Source organism: Chenopodium quinoa, unplaced genomic scaffold, assembly GCF_001683475.1.
Source record: "Chenopodium quinoa cultivar QQ74 unplaced genomic scaffold, ASM168347v1, whole genome shotgun sequence".
Taxonomy (NCBI): domain Eukaryota; kingdom Viridiplantae; phylum Streptophyta; class Magnoliopsida; order Caryophyllales; family Amaranthaceae; genus Chenopodium; species Chenopodium quinoa.
In genome coordinates, this window is record NW_018744062.1 from 850020 (window position 1) to 875714 (window position 25695).

Below are 25695 nucleotides of genomic sequence, written 5' to 3' on the forward strand. Positions count from 1 at the left end.
ACTGATATTTTTCTAAGTTTTCTTTCATGAGTTACATTTGTCAATTGTTAAGTTTGTTTTTCTTGAAAGTAGGAAATTTTTACGTTTATTAATTACTTTATTTATTACTTTTAAGTTTGTCTCATCTAGCATGTTGTAGTAATGTGAAGGAAATTGTTTGGATTTATGCATACCCCTGTTAAAAATAATGTTTCTTTAATTAGTTGACCAGTAAACCCTAATTCTACTTTTTTTTTTGAGGAATTATACTTGAATACACTGTCATTATTGTTGATTTGTTTTTTGTATGTGTTTATTTTTCTGTATTATTGTTTACTTATCACACAATAAATAGCGAGTACTTGTTAAGAACATTTTAGAATTATCTCATATTTGATAATATTTCCTAAAATCTACTTACTAAGAACATTCTAGAGTTGTATGTGATAGGATATATTCTGGGAAGATTTACTAAAATCTAGAATTACCGCAAGATAAAGTTTGATGGGGATTGGGAACTTTTGGTGTGTATTATAAATATTGATGCTGGAGATTATGAGATTAATAATACTATGAGCTGAGTTTTACCAATTTTACAAGGTATCACGCTAAATATAAATATTTTATGAGAGAAGGAAATGAGGACTTGAACTGAATTGAACCGATTAGAGTTGAATTGAACTGATTGGAGCTAAACTAAACTGAAATTAAGCTGAAATGAACAGGCCCGTAGTAAAATTCCCTAAAAAAAATGTAGTAGCAATTTATGAATTTTATAATTGTGATTTTCATGTTCAATTGAATTTTGTTTCATACCTAAAGTTTTATGAAACAAAATTCTTCAAATTCTTTAATCTAGATCCTTATGTTAAAGGGTCATTTCTTGCATTTGTGCAAAATTAGTTGACATTCTATTAAAGTAGAATAAGTGTTACAGTTTCTAATCATTGTTATATTTTTTTTTTGTGGTTTGTGTTTCCTTAATTAGTTTTACCTGTGCAAAAAATGGAACACTGGAACGGGGCGATCGGGATTGACAAGGTACTACATACTCATGTGTGGTGTGGGTGGTGTATGGCAAAATGGTAGTATGTGTTAAGATTGTTCCTAATAACAAAGGCAGCGGAACTACACCATCTTATTGCATCTTACATGGTACACTTGAGAAAACCAAGAACATCACGAGTACTATTGAGAAAATCAAGCTGCCATACGATATTGCGGAGTATCAAATATTCAAAATACATTATTCATTAAAACCTCTAACATCAATATGAAAACTACGTAGAGTACAAAGCATGCACTATAAATGTACACTACGTACCTCAAAATCAATAAGCAAAATACACATACTCTTTTTTACCAAATACCAATTCCCAAAAACTTTAATTTGGGGTCAAACCTTAAAAAATATTAACCTTTCTTTGTGGGCCCACTATTGTGGTGGACTCATAGACCAAAAAACAAGCCCCACCTTTACTCACCTCATTTACCCTGTTCAAATGTCCTTTAGTTACCCTAATCTTGAGCAACAATTTTCCTTCTCTTCATTTGAGCCGCAATTCTCCTTCACTTGAGCAGCAATTATCCTTCGTTTCAGCATAATTTGGCGAATCAGGACTATTCTAGCCACAACTGCAAATCTTGCAATCTTAATTTACTTATATGAATAATTAAAAAAAATATTTAATTGCATTTTTCTATTGACTTACAAAGAAATATAATTCAGTGAGAAACAACTTGTATATTTTGTTATGAAAATAATTATGAGCAAAATTTTGTTTTGTTAATAATTACTTCGGTGTATATTAAGGTAACTATAATATATTTATATAATATTATATATATATCTAATTGAAGCTTGTGTAATCTATCGGTATTGTTGTTGAAATAAAATTAGTTATCAAAATAAGAAATATTCAAATAATATTAAAATTATTTTTGCATTAACAATTACGTGAAATTATTATAAAATAACAAATTATGTGTAATTGCGTAAATATTATATATTACATCGTTAACTCAAAATCAAGCTTTTGATTTATTCCTAGTGTGTTTCTACGGCGAAAATGGTAAAAGTAGAAATTATGAAACTAAAACTCAATTTGTGAAATTCTTCTTTTGAGTGTTAAGAAGAGTTAGGATTAACTTATCCTGAACTCCAGCTTCAAAGAATAAGTGAAATGTTAGGCCTATTAATATTTTACTGCTCATCCACGTATATGGGCTTGGCGACTTTCAGTTGGACAAAAATGCTCATAGGACTCTTACTTTGACGATGTTGTAACCAATTATATGATAAGAATATGGTAGTATTTGAGCATGATTTGGACCTAGTGTATAGTTCACCAGTAGCGGCCCTTGTGAACATTAATGGTCGTGTTGTCGGCTTACAATTGGGCGATATAATTGCAGGTATCATCAGTTAGTTAGTGGGACTCTATTACTTCATTCTCATGATTGGACTGCTAAAAATCGACATCCCATTTATATAGTTCAATTGGACTGGAGTCATGTAATATCAGTTCTGATACATACATGTCATTTTAAGTATGCCGTGCATACAAAGTATTTGGATGGGATAATACGACGTAATTTGATTGTTAATGGTCAAGATCAATCATTGAATGAAATCTTTGTAGCATACATGAGGTCTCGATTGAAGATCATTTTAGTTGCTTATTGTAGTTTCATTTAATGGTTGCTTTATAAAGTATTTCTCTTATGTCAAATTACAAACAATGACTTTATTTTCTCTTATGTCAAAGTAGTTTAGTGTGTTTCAATGTGTATTTCACTCTATCTCTCTTTTACATGCTAGCAACACACTCTCGTAGTTAGTTTATAGGATTTTACATTACCATGTTTTGCACTTCTTATATTCGTTAATGGGAAGTGGTCAAGGTTTGCAAAATTCGACTCTCAAAATACAATGGAAATTTTGTTAATTACTACCTTATAAACAAAGGCCTTGTGAATTATTACCCCTAAAAAAAAGTTTTTAATTACTACCCTTAATTCACCTAATTAAATAGGACCGATTACTACCTAATAGCACTTTCTAGTGACTTAACTCAAGTGATGATGTCATAACTCAGATTTAACCACCCTTTACCCTAACTCTAATCAAATAAACCTAACCAACCCAGTTAAAAAAATTAACCCCAACTAATTTGACCCCACATTAGTTACTTTCAACTAACAATCTAAAAAAAAAGGTAAATTTAATTCCTTCCTCACTTTCTCATCTGAACTCCTCATCTTCTTCCATAGCTAAACCCCTAAAACCCAGAAATGTTGCTCATGTTCGTAGTAATGCATGCTTAAATTTTGCGATTAATTACAAAGTTTGGTCCCTATAAACTTCATTGATCTTGAAGCGAAGCAAAAATGGGGAAGAACAAAGGGATTGACATCGGAGGAGAAACGAGAAAGACTCATGCAGTTGTTAGGTCCAAGTAAGTAAATTTATATGCTTTATCCGCATCAAAATCAGGGCAGGCAACAAATCGTCTCCCCGGTTTCTCCTTTGTCCAAGAGGTCATGATTGAAGTAGGTAACCCACACCTACAAAGCCTTCTATTTACTCGAGCAATTTGTAAACTCATCTGCAACCATTAACAATTAATTGGGTTTAAATTGTTCAATTATGAAAAAAAAAACCCAAAATTTACAATGAACCCTAAAAACTAGAAAACTTTAGAACTAAATTGAAGGAAGTTAATCAATTACCTCTTAAGATGTCTTCCTCTTGCAAATTAATCAAACAATTGTGCGATGTGATTATGAACAAGGCGATTTACAGTTGATAGTCTGAGAGAAGATTTCAGTTGGACATGGTGGAAGGAGCCGTTAAAATGGTAGTATTGGGGATACTGAGTTATACAGAGGAATTAGTTAGGGTAATTTTTTTTTAGTTTTACTGTGTTAATTAATTTGGGTTAGTTAGGTTAATTTTAGATTGGTTGGGTTAATTTGATTAGAGTTAGGGTAAAGTGTGGTTAAATCTGAGTTATGACATCATCACTTAAGTTAAGTCACCGGAAAGTGCTATTGGGTAGTAATCGGTCCTATTTAGGTGAATTAAGGGTAGTAATTTAATTTTTTTTTTAGGGGTAGTAATTCACAAGGCATCTGTTTATAAGGTAGTAATTAACAAATTTTCCAAATAAAATTGATGCAAACTTATGGGGTGTTTGGCATTTGGCAACAATATCTTACATTTTTTTAACAACTGAATATCAGATCACAACAGGTCCAACCATCCAACACTTAGAGAACTACATCTTTTGACATTAATACAATACTACGCGTTTTCTTCTACACTAAGGGCATGTTCTCATTGACTGAAGTGAACTGAGCTGAAATGAATATTTTATGAGAGAAGGAAATTAGGAGTTGAACTGAACTTATTAGAGCTTGATACTACATTTTGGTGATTCTAAGTCTTGGCTTGAGATAAACAATTTGGTAATTCTAAGGCTTGGTTTGTTTCGATCAAAAACAATATTCTACATACTTTAATGCGGAAAAAGTATTATTTGTTTGATTATGAAAAACCGAGGAGAAACTGATAATGAGAATAAGTCAATAAAAAGGAGATAAAGAAAAGGAGGAATGATCAATGAAGAGTAAGGACTAAGGAGTTAAGAGAACAATATGGCATACTAAATACAGATAAATTTATTTTTAACAATTTAAAAAAATAGTTTTCATCACCACTTCACTTTTCATAGCAATATTTACCTCCAAAACAAACAAGTTTTAAAAAACAATATTTTTTGTTTACTAGAAAGGAATGAAATAGTATAGAGTTGATAAATATCAGTGTTATGCATGAGAATTCTAAGGTGATCAAAGAAATTTTGATCACCTAAAGCTATATTACATGGCACACTCTAGGCCACAAATAATCAAAGTGGTCCATTTTAATTTTTTTTTAATTAAAATTCATAAATGATTTTCTAAATTGTTAAAAATCATTTATGGAAATTAGAAAATAATTTTAGAAATTATAAAAAAAAAAAAAAATTCAAGCCACCCTCTTCACCAGCCCCCCATTGCCGCCACCACAGCCACCGTCTCAGACTGACGGAGACCACCGCCAACCAACTTTGACTGCCGGCAACTACCATCCCAGTACCCTAATACGCCGGCAACGCCCTAGGCCATTCCAAACCCCATATCTCATCGTCGCGAACCAGCCCTACCACTACCGGCGAAGACTCGTCCCTCTCCCTTTCCCCATTTGCAAAATTGTCGGCCACGACTCATCCCTCTCCCTTTCCCCTTTATCGCAAAATCGCTGGCGACACCCACAAACGCTAACGCCGGCCAAACCAGCACGAAACGAAGGTGATGTTGGTTCAAATTGGGGTGGGGGAGGAAGAAGGGAAACATCGGGGTTAGGGTTTAGAGTAGGGATGAAGGTGTGACGGCGGGGGAAGGTGGGTGCCGCAGTCGTCGGGAGTGTCGCCGGTATGTTGCCGCGGTTAGGGGAGGGGGAGGTGGCTGTGTGGTGTGGGTGAAGATGGTTTTGGTTTTTTTATTTATTATTAATTAAATAATTTAAATTTAATTGTAAAAATATAACCATGGTTTAAATTTTTTTTTATTATTAATTAAATTTAAATTTAATTTAAATTTGGAAAATTTATCAGGAATATTATGACCTTTACCTGGTCTTCCATAAATATTATGACATTTTACCTTTAACCGGTTGTGACTTGCTCTTTAGGTGGGTGGTCAACCCTTGACTTCTATTTTCCTCCAAATGAAGTCTACGTGGCATTAATTACCCAAACACCCATTAATTTCACTCTCTCTTTGCCTCTCCCAGTCTCTCTCTACCCTCTTTGAATTTTCCAATTAAGGCAATTCATGTAAACACGTTTTAACCACAAAATTGCTCAGAGTCATTAAATTGCGCATGTAATTGGAGTGTTCAGGAGATTATTGGAGCGATTGTTGGTGAGCAAAAGCAAAGTTGGTATTTAAAGAAGTTCGAGCCGAAATTGTGGTACTGAGGTAAGTCTTTGTTACTTTAATTTGGGATTTGTTGGTGGGATTGTAGTGGGATTATGCTTAAGGACCAATTGAAGTGCGATATTGCTTAAAGATTGATTTTTTTTTGTTAAATTTGTGTAGTTAGATGAAGTACTTGTTGTTATTGTTGTTTTTGTTTGTAATTTTAGCCTAAAATTTGAGTAATTTAGGGCTGATAGCTATGTTTTATGTTGATTTTAATAATTTGAATCATATTGATATAGTTGGTTGATGTGTGTTTTTGTTGGAAGTGAAAAGTGAAGTGTGTATTTGTATATGCTTAGGTAATTATGTCTGCGGTTTTTTGTACGGTCAGTATAAAAGTTTGGCATGGTGGTTCCTTCAAGCATGTTAATAATGGGGAAATGGTATATTTAGGTGGTAAGGGGAGGACTTTTAAGGTTGACCCAGATGAGTTGTGTTATTGGGAGTTATTAGAATTTGCAAAAAAAATGTGGATATGCACATGTGGGCGGACTGTACTATTTAATTCCTGGAATGAATATACAGGATGGACTTAGGAGAATAGATGGGGATAAGGAAGTGTTGGAGTTGGGTGAAATAGCTATAAATAATAGGTGTGTTGAATTGTACCTAAAGCATGTAGATCCGGACCCTCCCTTGACAAGTACACATGCTGTTGTTGATAAATCACCCCAAACATATGTCCCCAATACAGATGCACCACCAGTTGAGAATATTTCTCAAGTTTTAAATCCTACACAAGTTACTAATGACCAACCACTGGAACCAATAAGAAACAAAAAAAGGAAAAAAATGACTCCAAAAAAGAGACCACCCACAAAAGTGATATCAGTCACCAGGAAAAGTCCTAGTAAACAGCAAGAATCATCCACATCAGCCAAAAAAGATGCTTCCACCTCACTCATTGATGTTAATAATAATCCAACTACAATACCAATCTAGAAAAAATCCACCATTTCTCATCTATCTACCTCCTTTTTTAATGAGCCAACTACCTCATTAAAACCTTGAATCCAGATCTGAGTTTTAAAGGCAGTGTGCAACCCTCTGAAAACCAAACTTCAAACATTCACACTACAACTGATTTTCCCCTTATAGACCCATCTTTCAATGCTGAGTATGAGTGGGAGGACAACAGGCCCTAAAATCCATTGAAATGGAGTGAACTTATAGGTCAGGGCAGTGAGTGTAGTGATGAGAGTGACCCTGAATATGCACCAGAGTACCAAGAAGTTGGTGAGGGACATGAAATTGATGGTGAGGATGATGCTGATTCTAGGTTGAGTGACATAGAATTAGAGGAAGGGGTTGAAAAGGAGTTTGTAGAAGATGAGTTTAATGTTGGTGAGTTAGATGAAAGTGATGAAGAGTTGGTTGAGGCTAGAATAAGGGTTCAGATAGTGACTAATAAGCTGGTTCAGATAGCTCATCAGTTGCAACAAGAAGCTGCTGAAGGGAAGTTAGGCCAGTCATCCAAGAAGCCACCAGTCAATGTTGAGTCAGCAGCCCCTGAAGGTGGGACAAGTGAGTATGAGGACAGTGACCAGGAGATACACACACCACATAATAGTGAGGATGAAGGTGAGGGAAGTAACAGATCTAAGAAATATTTGTTAGTAAGAGGGGACACAGACTTCAAAACATTTGTGTGGAAGGTGGGTCAAAGGTTTCCAAACAGAGCTGAGTTCAAGGAAGCTGTGAGTAAGTATGTTGTTCTGCAGGGGAAGGATATTAGTTATGTGATTAGTAACAAAAAGAAGGACCAATTAGCAGTGAGGTGTGTTGGTGAGTGCCCCTTTTAACTTTATTGTTCAATGCATACTAGAGAGAAGACTTGGCTTGTGAAGACAGTGGTTGATCTTCACACATGCCACAGAAACATGAGTAGGAATAGGCAGTTGAAATCAACTTGGGTGGCTAGTCAGCTGCTAGAAGTGTTCAAAGCTAGGCCACACTGGCCGGCTAAGGACATAATTGAGACTATAAGAAGAGCTTATAGAGTAATAGTTAGGAGGGATTTCGCATACAAAGTGAAGTATCATGCTCATAGGATGCTTCATGGATCTATGAGGAAGCACTATATGAAGGTTGAGAGATATATTCAAGCTGTGAAGAATGCAAGCCCAGGAACAGTCTTGGAATTGGTGGTTGATGCAGACCCCAAATTGTCAAGTCCAATGTTTAAAAGATTGTTTGTATGCTTTGATGGAGTTAAGGAAGGGTGGAAGAAGGGTTGTAGGAGGGTAATATGTGTTGATGCAGCCTTCATAAAAACCTTTTTAGGGGGTCAGATCATGAGTGCAGTGGGAAGAGACCCTAATGAACAGAGTTTCCCATTTCATGGGCAGCCGTGGAGGGTGAAAATAACTTGTCTTGGGTCTGGTTTTTCACCCATCTATAGGCTTGTTTGGAGCAAGGAGATGGCACTGGTGTGGCCATTATTTCTGATGAACATCAGGTAATTGTGTCTTCTATATCTATTTGGTGTTTTCTGATGTTTATAATTAGTTGTTCAAGGTTGAGTAAAGGGTAATATATATGACATATGTTGTTTTTTCCTACTGTTTGTGTGTGTTTTCAGGCAATCCTACATGCTGTTGCTGAAGTGCTTCCTAAAGCTGAGCACAGACACTGTGCTCGACACATTTTCTCACACTGGCATAGAACATACAAAGAAGATGAAATGAAGCTCCAGTTTTGGAAGATAGCCAAATCCTACAATGAGGCAGATTATAATGAGGCTTTAGAGCAGCTCAAAAAAATGGATCCTGAGGCAGCTCTTGCTTTTCAGAGGTACAATCCTAACTGTTTCTGTAGAGCATTCCTAAATACATCTTTCAAGACTGATGTCATAACAAACAATATGGCCGAAACCTTCAACGCATACATAATTAATGCTTGGACAAAACACCTCATTTACATGCTAGAGGATATTAGGGTTGCTCTTATGCAAAGGTTAGTGAATAAGAAAAAGGAAATGCAGAAACACACAAGTATTTTGTGCCCTAGGGTACGAGCCAGACTTGAGAAAGAAAAAGAAAAAGCAGCTTACTGTGATGTCCTCCCCTCCTCTGACAGATTGTTTAATGTTAGATATTGCTTAGACCAAGTTAATGTTGATTTAGTTGCAAAGACATGTAGTTGTAGAAAATGGAACATGGTTGGTGTTCCTTGTTGCCATGCCATAGCCTGCATCTTTTTCTTGAACAAAGATGCAGAGGCTTATGTTGATGAGTGGTTCATGCTTGAAACCTATTTTATGGCTTATAGTGGTTCAATCCCACCTTGTGAGGGAGAGAGGTACTGGCCAAAGGTTCCCTGTAACTTGGACCCACCTCCAATAAAGATTGGTCCAGGTAGACCAAGGAAGAATAGGATCAAGCATCCCCTTGAAAACCCAAAGAAGCCTGGTTCTTTATTAAGGAGTGGGATTGAGATGACATGTAGCATCTGTAAGAGTAAGGGACATAACAAAAGGAGTTGTCCAGATAAAGGGACCTATGTAGAACCTGAACCTGCTCCTAAAAGACCAATAGGAAGGCCTAGGAATGATTTTGCTTCAACCCAACCACTAGTCCCTTCACAAGTAGCTTCATCATCAACTCATGCTGCAACAACTACCACTGCACCCGTTTCAGCTCAACAGGCTACATCACAACACCATACAACTACAGCACAACCTACTCAACTTGGTAGGGGTGGGAGGGTGATCTTAGGAGGCCAAGGTGAAAGAGGTGTAACCCAAGCAGCTGCTAGAAAAGGTGTGTTTCTTAGCCAACCTACTGCATCAGGTCAAGGAACACAGAGAACAAGAGGGAGAGGAACTGGACGAGGCATTGGCAGAGGCAGGACTAAGGTATAAATCCTACTTATTTTAACCATGCATCTTGCTATTAATGAGTGTGACCCTAACAATGTTGTTTTTTTCTTCACAGGTCCCAATAGGAGTTGGAGTGTTGTTTAGTTCAGATGGGACACCACTTTCACAGGTATAAATATGTGATTGCTTCACATATTTTCATTCTTTGCATATCACACATGTTTTAACTTTTTTGTGTTTTGCAGGGGGCTAACACTAGAGGAGGGGGTAGAAGAAAGGGAAGAGGTCTTGGAAGAGGATCACAGTCCACCCAATAACTGCAATCTGACCTTCACTTGTGCCTTTTGTTTATGAACTTTTGTGAATAAAATCTAAGACCATTATTTAGCTTAATGCCTTGCCAGCATTTTGTCTGTAATGAAGTACTAACCACTATGCTTATTTTGCATGAACAATTATCATTTTGTTTCACAAAGCACTGGTGGATGTACTAAACTGAAGTTGTTTTGCAATGCAATGTACACTTTATGCTGTTATGTTATGCTCGCAAAATTAATACTTAATTAGTAGAAACTGAAACCATTTTATTCAACTTAAGTGGTGATACAAAGTCAAATCTTTAACACAATACAACTTCCTAACATAGCTAATTTTTTGGTATTACAATAACGAAGTACATTATTGAACAGAGGAGAGAGAATTAGCAGAAGATTGCCTTCTTAAAGCCATATTTTTTTTTTTAATTTTTATGAACAGGGGAGAGAGAAACAAAGGGGCTAAATGAATAAGAATGGGAATCTTTTTACATGGCAAAAATTCCCAACGGTCATTTACACGTTAGCCATTAACCTGCAAAACCCGGTTACCATGTAAAATGTCCTATTTAGAGAAGATCCTTGTCAAAGGTCATTTTATTCCGGGATAAACAAAAGGTCATAATATTTATGGAAGACCGGGTAAAGGTCATAATATTCCTGACAAATTTTCCTTTAAATTTTTGTTTATAACAAAAACAATTAATATCACCCATACTAATATAAATCCCGTGCATAAAAGTAAGTTCTTTATTTAACTTATTATTTGAAAAATTATCATAATTAAACTTTAATGAAAGTAATGCTTTTTAAATTTATATAATACTAACATTTACATGGTATAAGAAATTATTTTGTGTAATATTTTTTTAAAAGAAAAATTGATTTTAGTGTATACATTTTCCTTATTTGTTGATTTGTAGAATTTTTATAAACTATTAAGAATTATTGAGCAAATTAATGTTTATTCGTCGATTAGTAGAATATTTATAAATTATTAATTATTATTGAGCAAATCAATGTTTGTAAATTGGCATGCCATAATTGTGTAATAAACAAATGTGTATAAATATATACTAATTGAATTGAGCAAATGGAGATCGATTTGGCCTAACTCGACACGAGTTGTCTGGTCTAAAACTCATAACCTTAATGAGCACGAGTTGAGCAAGTTATAACTCAACTCACCTAGATTATTTTTTGTTAATAAATGTTTAAGTGTCCCGACACGAGTTGTCTACTTGAGTTGAGCAAGCTATAAATCGGCTTGATAAGGTCATGAGTAACTAGTGAGCCGTTAGATGGAGCGCGAATAAAGGTTGGTATTGGTACTCCGTTCTCCGTATATAGTTATCGATTGATTGATTGATTATTGTTATTACTAGTAGTAGTGTTGTTGTTGTTGCTATTACTATTATTAACTAACATTGCTATTATTATATAAATAGTTTTCTTTAACAACATATATTATAAATTCTAAGGGCCTAATCCAATTGAGCAACTTAAGATCAACTCGGTCAACACTTGGTCAAAACGCGACTCGAGTTGTCTCGACTCAAACTTGTAACTTAACAATCACGAGTTGAGCATGCTAAAACTCGGCTCGATAAGCTTGTCGTCATTGTTGTTGTTGTTGTGTTGTTGTTAGTTGTTGCTGTTGTAGTTGTTCATATTAATTATTATTATCATTATATAATTTAACAATTTCATTATCGAAATTGCATACAAGTAGAGTCTCTGAGCAGGGAGCAAGCCACAACTCACAAGAGACACTTGACTAAATCAACAGGAGTATGTTTCAATCTTGTAAATTAATTTATACAAAGTTTAAATAAAAAAGAGTATCAATTTCAAGGAAAGTTGTAAAGCAACTAATATTATCACTAGAGGTGAAATAATGTAATAAGAAGATGAGATAGAAAAATGATGGATATTAAATTATTAACATCTAAAATTGGTTAACAAAGCTTTTGGGATAAATATATATCAACTTAATTAATTTAAATAATTTTATACATTTTATTGTATATGTACCTCTATAGAGAGAAGCTATTACGGAGTACTTATGTTCACAACTAGCACATTTAAAATTTAAAGTGAAATTAATTAAATGATGATGAAATAATTTTGTGTTAGGTAGATAAGAATGATTAAGATTGAACAAATGAAACAATGTAATGGAATAAAGGAGGAAGAAAAAACTATTCATATAGAGTAATTTCGTGTTGAGCAAAAAGTCCCACATTGAAAGAAAATAGAAAGTACTGGCATGGAGAGGTTATAAAAAGAAAAAATTAGCATCTCATTCAATAGTATGAATAACTTAGCCTTTAATTAAGGCTTTAGTTATTCAAACATTAGGCCCAAGTTTGTTTGGGCTTTTACTTTATGGAGTTATATAACTTTTTTATTTTTATTTTAGTTATATATCAAGTTACGAAAAAAATCCAGTTATCTTGGTAATTGCCAAGATTGTAGATTGAACATTACCTAAGTCTAGTTTTTTTGGTAATTACCAAGATTGTGGTAAGACATTACTTAAACTTGGTGTTCTTGGTGTAAACCCAACTCTAGTTGCCTATGAAAAGAGTTTATATTGTAATTAATATTATTAGTGTTTTTTTTACATGATCTTAATTAATATGGGTATTACCATTCAAAAATCATAGGCAAAGCTTTTGGGATAACTAATCTGTTAAATTGTGACTCGAAATCTAGTAGGGTTGACTTTGAAAGCAGATATCTCTCAAACTACAAATGATTTTGAGGTGATTCAAGTTGGAGGTGATATCTTGGTTCAAGAGATTTCCAACGATAGGTCATATGCCCAATTTCGATAAGAAACGAGAAAATTATGGCCGTTTTATGAAGAACTGGCGCTGCTGGAAATATGCTGACGAAGTACACGATAAGGCACGACCGTGCCTAAAAGAGACACGCCCATGCCTAGTCAAAATTTTAGTTTTTGGATCCGATTTCAGCTTAATTATTTTAGGGATAATTTCCTAAAATTATATCTTTTCTATGAAGGCTATTTGAGTATACTTGGGGAACAATTTTAGGGTTTTATTAGGGTTTTCTTGTGTTATAAAAGGACCCTGTAGTTGATCAATTAGATCATACCTTTTGAGCCATTAGATTTAAGACTCCTTGTATTATTTTCTCGTTCTTTCTCTATTATAGTGAAGAAGCTCTCGAATCCCCCACCCGTGGATGTAGGTCTATTTTGATCGAACCACGTAAATCCTTGTGTTCTATGTTTATCATCTTTATTGCCTATTCTCGTTCTTATTTTTCATTGATTTTTTCCGCATTAATCAAACACAATTACACCATTATGTCCTAACATAATCAACTTAAATTTAAATTTTTTATCAAAATTTTATACATTATATCGTTTAGTAAGTGATTTTGTATTAACAATTGTAATTCACTACAACAAAATAAAGCAAAGGTAACAATGGAAAACCATTGCCTAATATAAAAAAATTGTAGCCTTGTAGCTAAGGCAACACATATGAGGCGTAATTTATGCCCCCGTTGTCTATTCATAAGGCAACACATTTTTATTCAAAGGCAACAATTTTGAAAGTCAAGGTAAAATGATACATAAGGCAACACTTTTACAAAGACAACAAATGAAAAATGTTGCCATCTAAGGAGATAATTAAAATATGTTTCTAAATGTTGTCACTCCCAAACATTTAGTAGTTGGTAGGGCTCGAACTTGTGACTTAGTTTCCCACCAACTCTACCAAACTTGCTTAACACACACACACACACACATTTATAAATACATATATAAATACATATACATATATATATATATACATACATATATATATACATACATATATATACATATATATATATACATATATATATATACATATATATATATACATATATATATATACACATATATATATATATACACACATATATATATATACTTCCTCCGTTCTTTTTTACTTGATCCGCTTTGACTTTTACACTATTCACCACCCTCCTTTGACCGTGTTTTGTGAATAATATGTAAGGAAAAACATATTTATGTTGGATCATTTTGAATTCGTCTCAATAAGTACTATCATAATATATAACTTTTATATTTTTTAATTATGGAGAATTAAAGTTATTGAACGTTAAAGTTTTGCATTGATAAATATATATATATATGTATATATATATATATATGTATATATATATATGTGTATATGTATATATATATGTTGCTATAGATGGCAACATAGATATTAATGTTACATTTTCAAACAATAGTTTTGTTATTGTTATCTTTTCATGCAACAATTATTATATTTGTTGTCTTAGACAAGAAAAAGGTAACACTTTAAGCAACTGTTGCCTTATATAGTCTAGAGTAACACTTTTTTTTCCGTTACTTTAGTTCAAGGTAACAAATAAATATTGTTGCGTTAGATTATTAAGAGTAACATTTCTATAAGTGTTGCCTATTCTCATTTTTTTTGTAGTGATTATATATTAATACTTTACCCTATAATAATTAGTGACTAACATTAATGATACTTTATAATTTTTTTTGAAGCAACTAATATTATCACTAGGAGTGTTAATTAAGTTAAGCAACTCGAGGTCAACTCCGATAACACTTGTTCAAAACTCGACTTGAGTTGTCTCGACTCAAACTGTTAACCTTAACGAGAATGAGTTAAGCAAGTTATAACTCGACTCAATAAGTTCGTGGAATAGCTTGGTCATTTTATTATTAATAATGAAACTCAAAAATTATATAAATTAATTTTGTATTTCCTTAAAGAGAATTTATTAATTAATACTTATGTCCATGAATAATACCTAAACCTAGTTTTCTTGGTAATTAAATTACCAAGATTATGGTTAGACATTACCTACAGCTTTCTTGGTAATTACCAAGATTGTGGATGGACATTACCTAAACCTGGTTTTCTTGGTAATTACCAAGATTGTGGTTGAACATTACCCAAACCTGATTTTCTTGGTCTAAACCCGACTCTAGGCCAATTGCCTATACTTGAGCTAAGCATGTTATAACTCGGCTCGATAAGCTCGTGAGTAGTTTAATAATATTTTTATTTAATTGCGGAAAAATAAAACATCATTGTTAAATCTATTTTATTGGTACTGGTGTTGGTATAACTAATTCTTTTATTGGTATTAGTATTGTTGAACTCATGCTCGTTAAGGTTAACAGTTTGAGTCGAGACAACTCAAGTCAAGTTTTGACCAAGCGTTGTCCAAGTCGACTTCAAGTTGCTCAACTTGATTAACATATCTACTGATAATATTAGTAGTTTTATATAAAAAACATTTGAGTATCATTAATTTTAGTCATTACTTACAATTCTAGGGTAAAGTATTAACATATAATTACATAACCATTATCTAAATAATAAAATGTATAAATTATGATAAAAATATTAAATTAAATTTGATTAGTTATCCCAAAAGTTTTAATAATATTGGCTACGGAGTATTATTATACTTATTATTATTGTTCTTGTTCTTGTTATTATCGTTCTTATTACTATTATTATGATTATTATTAGTGTCCTTATTATTATGATTATTGTTGTTGTTATTAATAATATTATTATTAAAATTTTCTATTATTATTATTATTATTATTATTAATATTATTATTTTCTATTATTATTTTCTATTATTATTATTATTATTATTTTGCTCAAAGCAAATCAATGTTTATAAATCTATTAACTATTACCAAAATAAAAGATGTCGATGTCACTGCTGCCCACGTGTCGCTCTCTTGATTAGGGGTGAAAGTTCGGTTTGCGGTTTGGATTATAGCCAAAACCGAATCCAATCCGAATTAGTTCGGTTGCAGAATTCTTAATCCAAATCCAAACCGAATTACGATTCGATCCAATCCAATCCGAACCGAATTAATTCGGTTTTTCAAATTAGAATCCAATCCAAACTGAAATTTGTTCCCTTCTTTTGCAACATTTAAACTCGAACTTCACCTAAAACATTCCTACAATCATTTCTTGTTAACTACTTTCTTTGTGAGAGAGTAAGATATTGAGAAAGGAGAATTGAGAATTAGGTTTTTTTTAAAGTTTATATATGAAAGGGGAAAGTGGTTGGATAATTTGAAAAAGAAAATGGGCTTAAAGTATTGGGTCGAAATTCGATTTGTAATTCGTTTTTTTTTTTAAACTCCAAACCGAATCCAATCCGTAATCCATATTTTTTAATATTTCCAATCCGATCCAATTCAAATTCAAACAAAATCCAAACCGAATTACTAATTCGGTTTGATTTTCGATTCGGTTTGGTTTTAATTAGAATTACTTTCACCCCTACTCTTGATAAAAATTTTCCTGCCTAAATGCAATGATGATGTCATCTCTTTTTTTTGTTGGTAGAGCTATCCTATTTAACATTTTTGAAAATTAAATATTAGAAGTTTAATTTCCATCTTACAACTAAAACCTATCATTTTATCGTAGGAAATTGAAACAATTTTAAATAGCACACTAATAAATGAACTCCTACATTAAACTAAGAATTAGACGACATCAAACAAATACTATATCATAATTTTGATGATGATAAATGATTTTAAATTACAAAATGTACGTAATTGTTATTTATATTAATGTATAATAGCGATTTATTATTAAAATGTACAAATTAAAAATAGGTTTTATATAAACCGTACATTGCACGGGTTCTAACCTAGTATATACTAAGGGGCCGTTTGGTTCGCCCAAGGGAATCAGAATGGAATGAAGAAAGGTAATCAAAGAGAATGGAATGAAACCCATTCTTTTTAACATGTTGTTTGTTTTAAAAAAAATACCCAAGAATCACACCACCACAACACAACCGCAACACCTCCAATTTCAACAGTTTTAGCTACCCACATCCTAGCCGCCGCCCCTCCCGCCGTCGCCGCCCCTGCGGAAATTGTTAAATCAAGATAATTGCGTCGTGTTCAGTTCATGAAGGTGTTGGGAGGACGTTGAAAGGGAGAGATTTGCATAAGGTTAGGAGTGCAATTTGGGAGAAAACTGGGTTTCAAGATTAGATTGAATTTAAATTTTTGGGATGAGAGAGAAAATAATTTACCGGCGATATTGGTACTAAGGCCTAATGGATGATGAAAGGTTGGTACCAAGAGGGGTGGCGTGGGTCAAGGCAAGGGAGGGGTGGAGAATTGAAAGAGCGAGATCTCCGGCGACCATGGGGGGAGGAGCGACAATCTCCGGCGACCATGGGGGGCGGCGGCGACGACGGAGCAACGATGACTGGGGAGAGGCAGCAAGGTGGCTGGACGGTGGGGTAGGGCAGCAAGGTGGTGGTTGGTGTGAGGTTGGTGGTGTGGTGGTGTAGTGGTGATCCGGGGAATGGGAATGCAAAAGGGGAGGGGGTGGGGAATGAGTGTAGAGGGAAAATGGGTAAACCCAAAAATAAAAAGGGGTAAAGGGAATGGGAAAATGTGGCAAACAAACAATAACAAAGGGAATGAAACCCTCTCATTCTCATTCCCTTTATTTATTACCCCCAACCAAACGCCCCCTAATTAACTTGAGCAAATTATTATGAGTTTTGTTAATTAGTTTTGTTATTGTCATTTATTTTTATTTATATGAAGAGAGTTGATATTGTTAATATTATTAGTGTGTTTTTTTTTCTTTTTTTTTTTTACATGGGCTTAATTAATATGTATATTGCCGTTCAAAATTCATTAGCAAAGCTTTTGGGATAACTAATCAACTTAAATTTAAATTATTTACCAAAATTTTATACATTTTTTTTTGTCTAGGGGCTTAATTACTAGAGATTGATCGAAATCAGCGTCGATTGAGTAAGTCTCGGTTTTCTCGGGGAATCAATGATGTAGAGGTGGAATATGCATCGGATAAGAAACGTAATAACTCGGCATTTAAGCTGTGGGATTGGTTGTTTGAGGGTAAGAGAAGCCGATTAGGGCAATTTCGGTGTGGGAGCAAGGTGCTGGCGTGGGCTGGCGTAAGGCCGGGGACCTAGGCTAGGTGGCAGGCCTGATGCCGATGGTGGTTGTCGTAGGGGCTTGGGGTTGGGAATTTTGTTTTAGTTTTTTTTTAAACGCGATGACATGTGTCAATTAGCTTAAAAAAAAATCGGTCACATGAGCCTTGGTGTGAGTGAATATATTTCAAAGTTGGGATTATATGAAGCGAAATCCAAAATTGGGATTATTCAAAGCGAATACGTGAATGTTTGGATTATTTTATGCAATTTTTTCCTTTTTAAAATAGAAATTGAAGTAATTATTACTAATCAAACCAATTTATGCCTTTTGTAATATGTACAATAAAGCGTCCCTATTCTTTATAATTATCCATTTATACTTGATCATGTTTAACTACATATTCTAAGTTTCCCTAAATACCGTTCTAAGGTGTAACCAAACTCCAAATTTGAAGTATTATTGTATATTATAATATCATAAAACCCTCGAAAATCTCCTTCAATTGTGCTGAATTTCTAACTTCCCTTTAGAATTGCAACGAACCTCTCTTCTAAACTCGACTACTATAAGATAGTTTAAAATGTGAGCGAACTAGTAAAAAAAATTAAAAATCCAGTGAGATAACACAATATTAGAGAGAAAATATCCTACTATTAAGTCAATTGATTAAGAAGAATGAAAGTTCATAAGAAGAATAATAAGGGTATAATCATTATCCTTTGTTAATTGTTTATATTATACACGCTTGCTTAATTAACGTAGTACAATTTATAGATTTATAATTGTGATTTTCATGTTCAATTGATTATTGTTACATAAAGTTTTATGAAAAACTAATTCTTTGATCTAAATCCTTATGTTAAATGCTGAGTGTCACAATTTCTAATCAGTGTTATGTTTTTGTGTTTCCTTAGTTATACCTGTGCCAAAAAAGGAATACTCGAACGGGGCGATCGGGATTGATCTAGGTGCTACGTACTCTTGTGTGGGTGTATGGCAAAATGGTGGTGTTAAGATTGTTCCTAATAACAAAGGCAACGGAACCACACCATCCTGTGTCTCTTTCACCAATGGCGACCCCCTCGTTGGTGATTCGGCCAAGGCTCGAATGGGTTCACACCCTACTAGCACCGTCTACGGTCCGTTTAATTTTTGAATGATTTACAAGTATTTTGGTTTGATTCTAAGAGTTATCAACACTTTCACTTTATTTAGTACATCATTGACATTAATATTGTTCCAATATTCCCTTTTACAATGTGAATATATATGTGATCATAACATAAATCAAACATTGCGTTACAAAGTGTCATAAATAGTTTGATAATAATAGCATTAAATTAGTGATACATTGTTAATGTTATGCATCAATATCATAGAGTTTTTGCATTCTATATTTTATAGCGTCATATGGATTTTCAATTTACGCCTGTCAATGCTGGACTAATTATATATGCCTATATGGTCAATAATTCAGAGTAGATTTTATAATTACGAAGTATATAAAGTTGAAAATTTATATATATAAATTGAGAATTTAAGGAAAATTGTATGTGCTACTTTATATATATGAGTTGCACTTTTTTGATCTAGTATTGTTTCTTGTATGTGATGTATAATAGGTGTAAAAAGGCTGATTGGAAGGAAATATAGTGATCCAGTAGTAGGTTTGTACAAGAGATTCTGGCCGTTTAAGGTTGTTAATCATCAGTCGAAGCCTATGATCATCGCGGTCACCTACAATGACGAAGAGGTGCAGTTTTCTGCAGAGGATATCTCTGCTATGGTGCTAAAGAAGTTGAAGGAGAATGCAGAGTCTTATCTTGGCTCGAAAGTAACAAGCGCGGTTATAACTGTCCCGGCAGACTTTAATGTGTCACAAAGGCAGGCAACCAAATCCGCTGGGGAGCTTGCAGGACTTGAGGGTATTCGTCTTATCAATGAGCCAGTTGCAGCTGCAGTCGCGTATGCTTTTAACAGAAAAAAGCAGGACATAAGGTTGTCTGGGCATACTGTTGTGGTGTTTGACTTTGGCGGGGACTGTCTTGATGTGTCAATGGTTAGTATATGCTCGAATAAATTCGAGGTCATGGCTACCAAAGGTGAAGCTTGCATAGGTGGAGATGATATTGACAAAGGACTGTTGGAGCACTTTATGGAAGTGTTTCGAAGGAAGCATGGTAAGAACATGAGTCAGAATGCTAGGGCTGTTGCGAGGTTGAGAGCTGCGTGTGAGCGAGCTAAGAGAGTGCTGTCATGGGCTCTTGTGACTACAATTGAAATTGATTGTCTCTTCGAGAACACTGATTTCTATTCTCTTGTAAGTCGTCGACTTCTTGAGAAGTTGAGTATGAATGTGTTCAAAAGGAGTATAGATTGTGTGGCTAAGTGTATGGAAAAAAGTTGTACAGAATTGAACGATGTTAACTCTGTTATACTTGTTGGTGGATCGTCTAAGATTCCGAAAGTGCAGCAAATGTTGCAGGACTATTTTAAGGATGTTAAGCTCTTTAAAGACATTAACCCTGATGAAGTAGTTGCTTATGGAGCAACAATCATCTCCGAAATGCTGGCTACTAAGCGAAACGCTATAAGATCTGAGGTGGTTGATTTAGTCCCAACAAGTCTCGGTATTGAGGTTTATGGTGAAAAAATGAGTGTAATGGTTTCAAAGAATGCAAGTTTACCAATCGAGGTGTCTAAGGTGTACACAACTGTCTTCGACAATCAGAAAGCTGCAAAATTCGCGGTGTATGAAGGTGAGAAATACATGATCAAGGATAACAATTTCTTAGGCAAGTTTATTCTCACTGACCTTCCTAAAGCACCTGCAAAAGAGCCTAAATTCGATGTTACTTTTACTATGAATAGCTCCGGTATCCTGACCATGTCATCCAAGCTTAGAGGTACCATCAATAGAAAAGAAATCGCTCTTGCTAGTAGTGAAAGCACGAGTCACGTAATCCAACTCGAAAGGATGGTTGCTGATGCAAAGAGGAATAAGAGTGAGGATGTATCATATGATGTTGTGAAGGTGAACATGTTCAATCATAGCTTAAAGGTGTATGCAAGTGTAACGTTGAAGTGTATTCGTAAGAAGTTGAAGCAGATTCGCTTCCTCAACTGTTTCGATATTCGAGATTGATCGATCAGGGTAGTATGAGAGTCTTCCTTTGATGAACTATATCGATCTGCAGGGTGAATAATAGTTTGATTAGTTTTCGACATTAGTATTTTTTTATGTTGTTTTTCAATTTGTTTTTGTTATATCTTGTAGATTTTACCTATTGCATTTGTTTGTTTATGTTGGTGTTTCATTTTGTAGCATGTATCGTTTTGCATAGTTGGATAAAATTTGCTTTGTAAGCAATCGAGTAAGCTAAGGAATTCCTTTCTATGCTTTTTTTTTTTTTTTTATATTTTTTTTTTCATTTTTTTTTCGGAACTTGTTATTATATACTTCCTCCATTCTTTTTTACTTGACCCGCTTTGACTTTTACACTATTCACCACACCTTCTTTGACCGTGTTTTGTGAATAATAATAAAAGAAAAACATATTCATGTAAGATATTTTTAAATTCGTCTCAACAAGTACTATCATAATATATAACTTTTATAATTTTTACTTATCGACAATTAAAGTTATTGATCGTTAAAGTTTTGCATTGGCAAGCGTGATAAAAGAAACAGGTCAAGTAAAAAAGAACAGAGGAAGTACTTTGTAATGTGGATCGATAAAGGTGCAGACCAATAATTGGCAGTAAAATTGGTGATTCATTTTGAAACTGATAGAATGTATATCAGAAGAATTGCACAAAATTTAAATATTTTTAGTATAATTAGGGCAATGAAAATTTTACATAAATACTACAATACGTATTACGTACGTGGTAGTAACAATTTATACTACCTCCGTTACATGTTAAGTGCAACAAAGAGGCTTGCACACTTCCCAAGAAAAAAAATGAAAAAGTTGATTAGCAAAAATATGGGCATGTGATTATGACAGGATTAGTAAATTAAAATCTCAACCCAACCATCATTATCACCCACTGCATCACCACCACCACCCATTTTCGCCACTATCAACAGATACACCACCAACCACCGTACGAACCACCAAAAGTACCATACCAGCCGCCGAAACCACCATACCAACCCACCACACTACCACCAAGATCCTAAAACCCACCTTAGAACTACCGAAAACCCCGCCATAACCACCAAAAACCACCACCCATCCCGAAGCCACCACAAACCCACTTATAAAACCGGTCATAATTCCCCCAAATTCACCTCCCATATTTGCCAATTTTGCTTTAGATTTGAGTTTTCAAACTTAATATTTCATTCCGATCCCCTTTTGGGTTTTCAATTTCTAGGGTTTTAATTTCAATTTCGACAAGGGGGCGGGGACTCTCACGAGGAGGGGCAGCGACTCTAACGGGAGGGGTTAGAGGTCGAAAGGGCGGACTTTGGTGGTCGTAGTCGCAGCGATCGATGGTTGTGGTGGTCGTGGTGTCGGTGGTGAACGGGTGGTGTTGGTGGTATGGTTTCGATGGTGTTGATGGTAGAATTGATGATCTTGGGTTGGTGGTGTTTGCGGTGGTCGTTGATGATGATGGTGGTTCTGTTTTCAGGTATAAGAGAAGAAAGGGGGTAGGAGAGAGAAGGGGGTGATTATTTGATTAATTGAATTTGGGTTAGTAAATTAAGTATTGTTATTGATTTTAAATTGGGGGTATTGTGGTAATTTCATTATAAAAAATTTACCTAAAAAGGAAAGAAATTTTTTGTTGCACATAAAGTGTAGCATCCGTTTTTGAAAAATGTTGCACAAAACATGTAACGAAGGTAGTATTTATTTAGAGATCTTACACATCGTTGGATTTACTCCAATATTTTTAGAGTCGGTGAATCATTAAGGTAACAAAATTATGATTTAAGAGGTTAGGTTATCAAACTTAATCAAAATAATATTTATGTCTCGTTTAGTCTTATTGCAATGTAGCTTCCTAGTTCATAGACTTCTTATGCATCTAAAGAGCTCATTAAATTCTACTATTGCGATATTGCTGTGTTAGGTGACATAATACTTGGACAATGTAGAAATATTTTTAAGGAAATATGAACATCATCATTAATAAATCGGGATTGTTACAACACCAACCACAATACTTAATTCTAAGTTAAAATCTACAACAACAATATGAAATATTTCATCCAATTTACAATGTGACTAGTTGATCAAATTCAGTTACAAGCTTTTGCAAGTGATTGTTGTATGTAGTGCACAAAACACACTCTTTTTAGCATAAAAAACTAGGAAAGGTGTAATCTAAGTTTCTCCTTATCTTCTTGCCGAAAGAACGAATTTACAAAATATATTTGCAAATTTATTGTCAAATCTTCCACAAAAAATAGTTAAGTGAGAACGGAAACACACAAAAGTTATTGCGAAATCTTAAAATCAATAAAATACCCATAGAGTAAGTGATATACTACTAAAGAAGTAGTCTATTAAAAAACTTAAGTACAATCCAACTCGATCAATACACAAGATATCATACCACTTTAGGCTTAGCACACTTTTAGTTACTCATTTCATCATTTCATATACAAGTATCCTCTTGTGTAACTACCACTTTTTAATTATCAACCACTTTTTAATTTCATATACAATTATCAACCACTTGATGTTGTGGTGTTGACGTGTTGTACTATCATAGTAAATGTATTTTCTATTTTCATATCACATTCTTTCTCTTGTAATATTGCAATAATTAGACTTTTTTACCATTCATCACGCTTGTTTCGCTGTACATTATGATTTATATGTAAAGTAAAATATAGTCATGTGAGATCTTGTTAGATTCATCTTGTAAATTTTTTTCACAATATCAACTTTTTTATTTTTATTTTTCCTCTTATATAATTATAGATATTTAACATAGAAAATGTGCTTTGAGATGTGTAATTTCATCTTTGTTGCAATATTTGTGAAACAAAGGAAGCATACAATATTTTTCTAATTTTTTTTTAAATATATATATTTTACAAGGTGACACTTACCTACTAAAAATTATGGTAGCACCAAAAATTATAACCAGCATTGATTAGTAATTTATTATTGAACTACCACAAGTACTCTCAATTCACCACAATATTTCCTCCATTTTTTGCCTATATAACCCCTAGACCTTTTCCTTTCAACCCCATTCAACTTACCAAATCAAACTCTCATTTTCTTAGAAAATCATAAATTCACATTTCCAAAGAAAGTTTCTCATTAGTCACTAGCCGTAACACACACACTATGGCTAATTACAACCACGTAGTTTATGTTGTTTTATTCATGGCTCTAGTGGTTGTTACACCACGGGCTACTAAGGCCGCGGTCACTTGTGGGACCATGGCCACTAGCCTCGCTCCATGTCTTGACTACCTCGAGCGTGGGAGCGGCCAGGGTGCCCCACCTGGTGGTTGTTGCTCCGGAATTAGGTCCCTTAACTCCGCGGCTCAAACCACTCCTGACCGTCAGATGGTTTGCAAGTGTCTCAAATCAGCGGCTAAGGCCATGCCAAATGTCAACCTTGGGTTGGCTTCTTCTATTCCTTCTAAGTGTGGGGTTAACATTCCATACAAGCTTGACCCTTCTACTGATTGCTCCACGTAATTTTCCAACCTCTCATTTTTTTAAGAAGTTGTTTAGTAAATTAAAATCTCTTTTTTTTTTCCCATTTAAATTTTTTTAAATCATCTAAGTTCACTATTTTTAATCGTGAGATATAAGAAAGGTTAATGTAAATACTGTACATTACGTTACATGTACAAATAAAAAAGGATATTTATATACTACATTACTACTACGTAGGACATAATTTATCAAGGATATCTATAACATATGTGACAAAAATGATGACATTAATTACTACTCTTACTCCATTATAATTAGCTTGATGTTAATCATGTTATAGACTTACACTTATTTTATGTACGTCGTCTAAGACTTACACTTAACTTAATTCTAATGAGTTGTGTATATAATAAAATTTGATGCAGGGTTCACTAAGAGAAAGAAGAGCAAGCCAATTAAGGTTCGATCTAAAACTCTAGAAATGTCGCGAAGATGAATAAAGTTGGATTGTTAGGGATGGATCGGAGCCAGATTTCGTACTAGAGTATTAAGTTTTTATTTGAATTATGTAATAGGTGTTGAAGTTTAGTTTGATGTATGAGGTTGTTATGTAGTAAAAATATATCAGTTAATATATGCTCCGGTCTAAGGAGTATATATATTTTAATTAAGCATATTGAAATAATCTTAGAAAGCTTTCTTTTTATGGTGTCTTCTTAAATTTTAAGCTAAGTTTAATTTTATTACTAATCAATGATTATTACGCGAAGTTAGCATTTTTCTGTATATAAGAATCATATATCAACTAATAATGTACTTTGTTTCATCTTAGGGCTTTGAATATCATCCCCAAGATATTACAGTAAAAAAATAATTAAACTTTGTTTAAGCAAGTTTATAAATTAAAACTTG

At 33.9% G+C, this 25695-nt stretch overlaps 3 protein-coding genes across 3 annotated transcripts; all 3 read left to right on the top strand.

The window, feature by feature from the left end:
- Nucleotides 1–8334: 8334 nt before the first annotated feature.
- On the top strand, nucleotides 8335–10365 carry LOC110690668. Its single transcript, XM_021867524.1, has 4 exons — nucleotides 8335–8467; nucleotides 8591–9865; nucleotides 9945–9998; nucleotides 10075–10365. Exons 2-4 carry the CDS (start codon nucleotides 8693–8695, stop codon nucleotides 10144–10146), a joined length of 1299 nt encoding a protein of 432 aa, XP_021723216.1. The 5' UTR covers nucleotides 8335–8467; nucleotides 8591–8692; the 3' UTR covers nucleotides 10147–10365.
- An 8373-nt stretch (nucleotides 10366–18738) lies between these two features.
- LOC110690814 (heat shock 70 kDa protein-like) lies at nucleotides 18739–21579 on the top strand. Its single transcript, XM_021867699.1, has 3 exons — nucleotides 18739–18848; nucleotides 19060–19284; nucleotides 19768–21579. The coding sequence occupies exons 1-3, from the start codon at nucleotides 18821–18823 to the stop codon at nucleotides 21288–21290; spliced, it is 1776 nt and encodes a 591-aa protein (XP_021723391.1). The 5' UTR covers nucleotides 18739–18820; the 3' UTR covers nucleotides 21291–21579.
- Nucleotides 21580–24353: 2774 nt separating this feature from the next.
- Nucleotides 24354–25489, top strand: LOC110690669 (non-specific lipid-transfer protein 1-like). Its single transcript, XM_021867525.1, has 2 exons — nucleotides 24354–24818; nucleotides 25209–25489. The coding sequence occupies exons 1-2, from the start codon at nucleotides 24463–24465 to the stop codon at nucleotides 25216–25218; spliced, it is 366 nt and encodes a 121-aa protein (XP_021723217.1). The 5' UTR covers nucleotides 24354–24462; the 3' UTR covers nucleotides 25219–25489.
- Nucleotides 25490–25695: the final 206 nt, after the last annotated feature.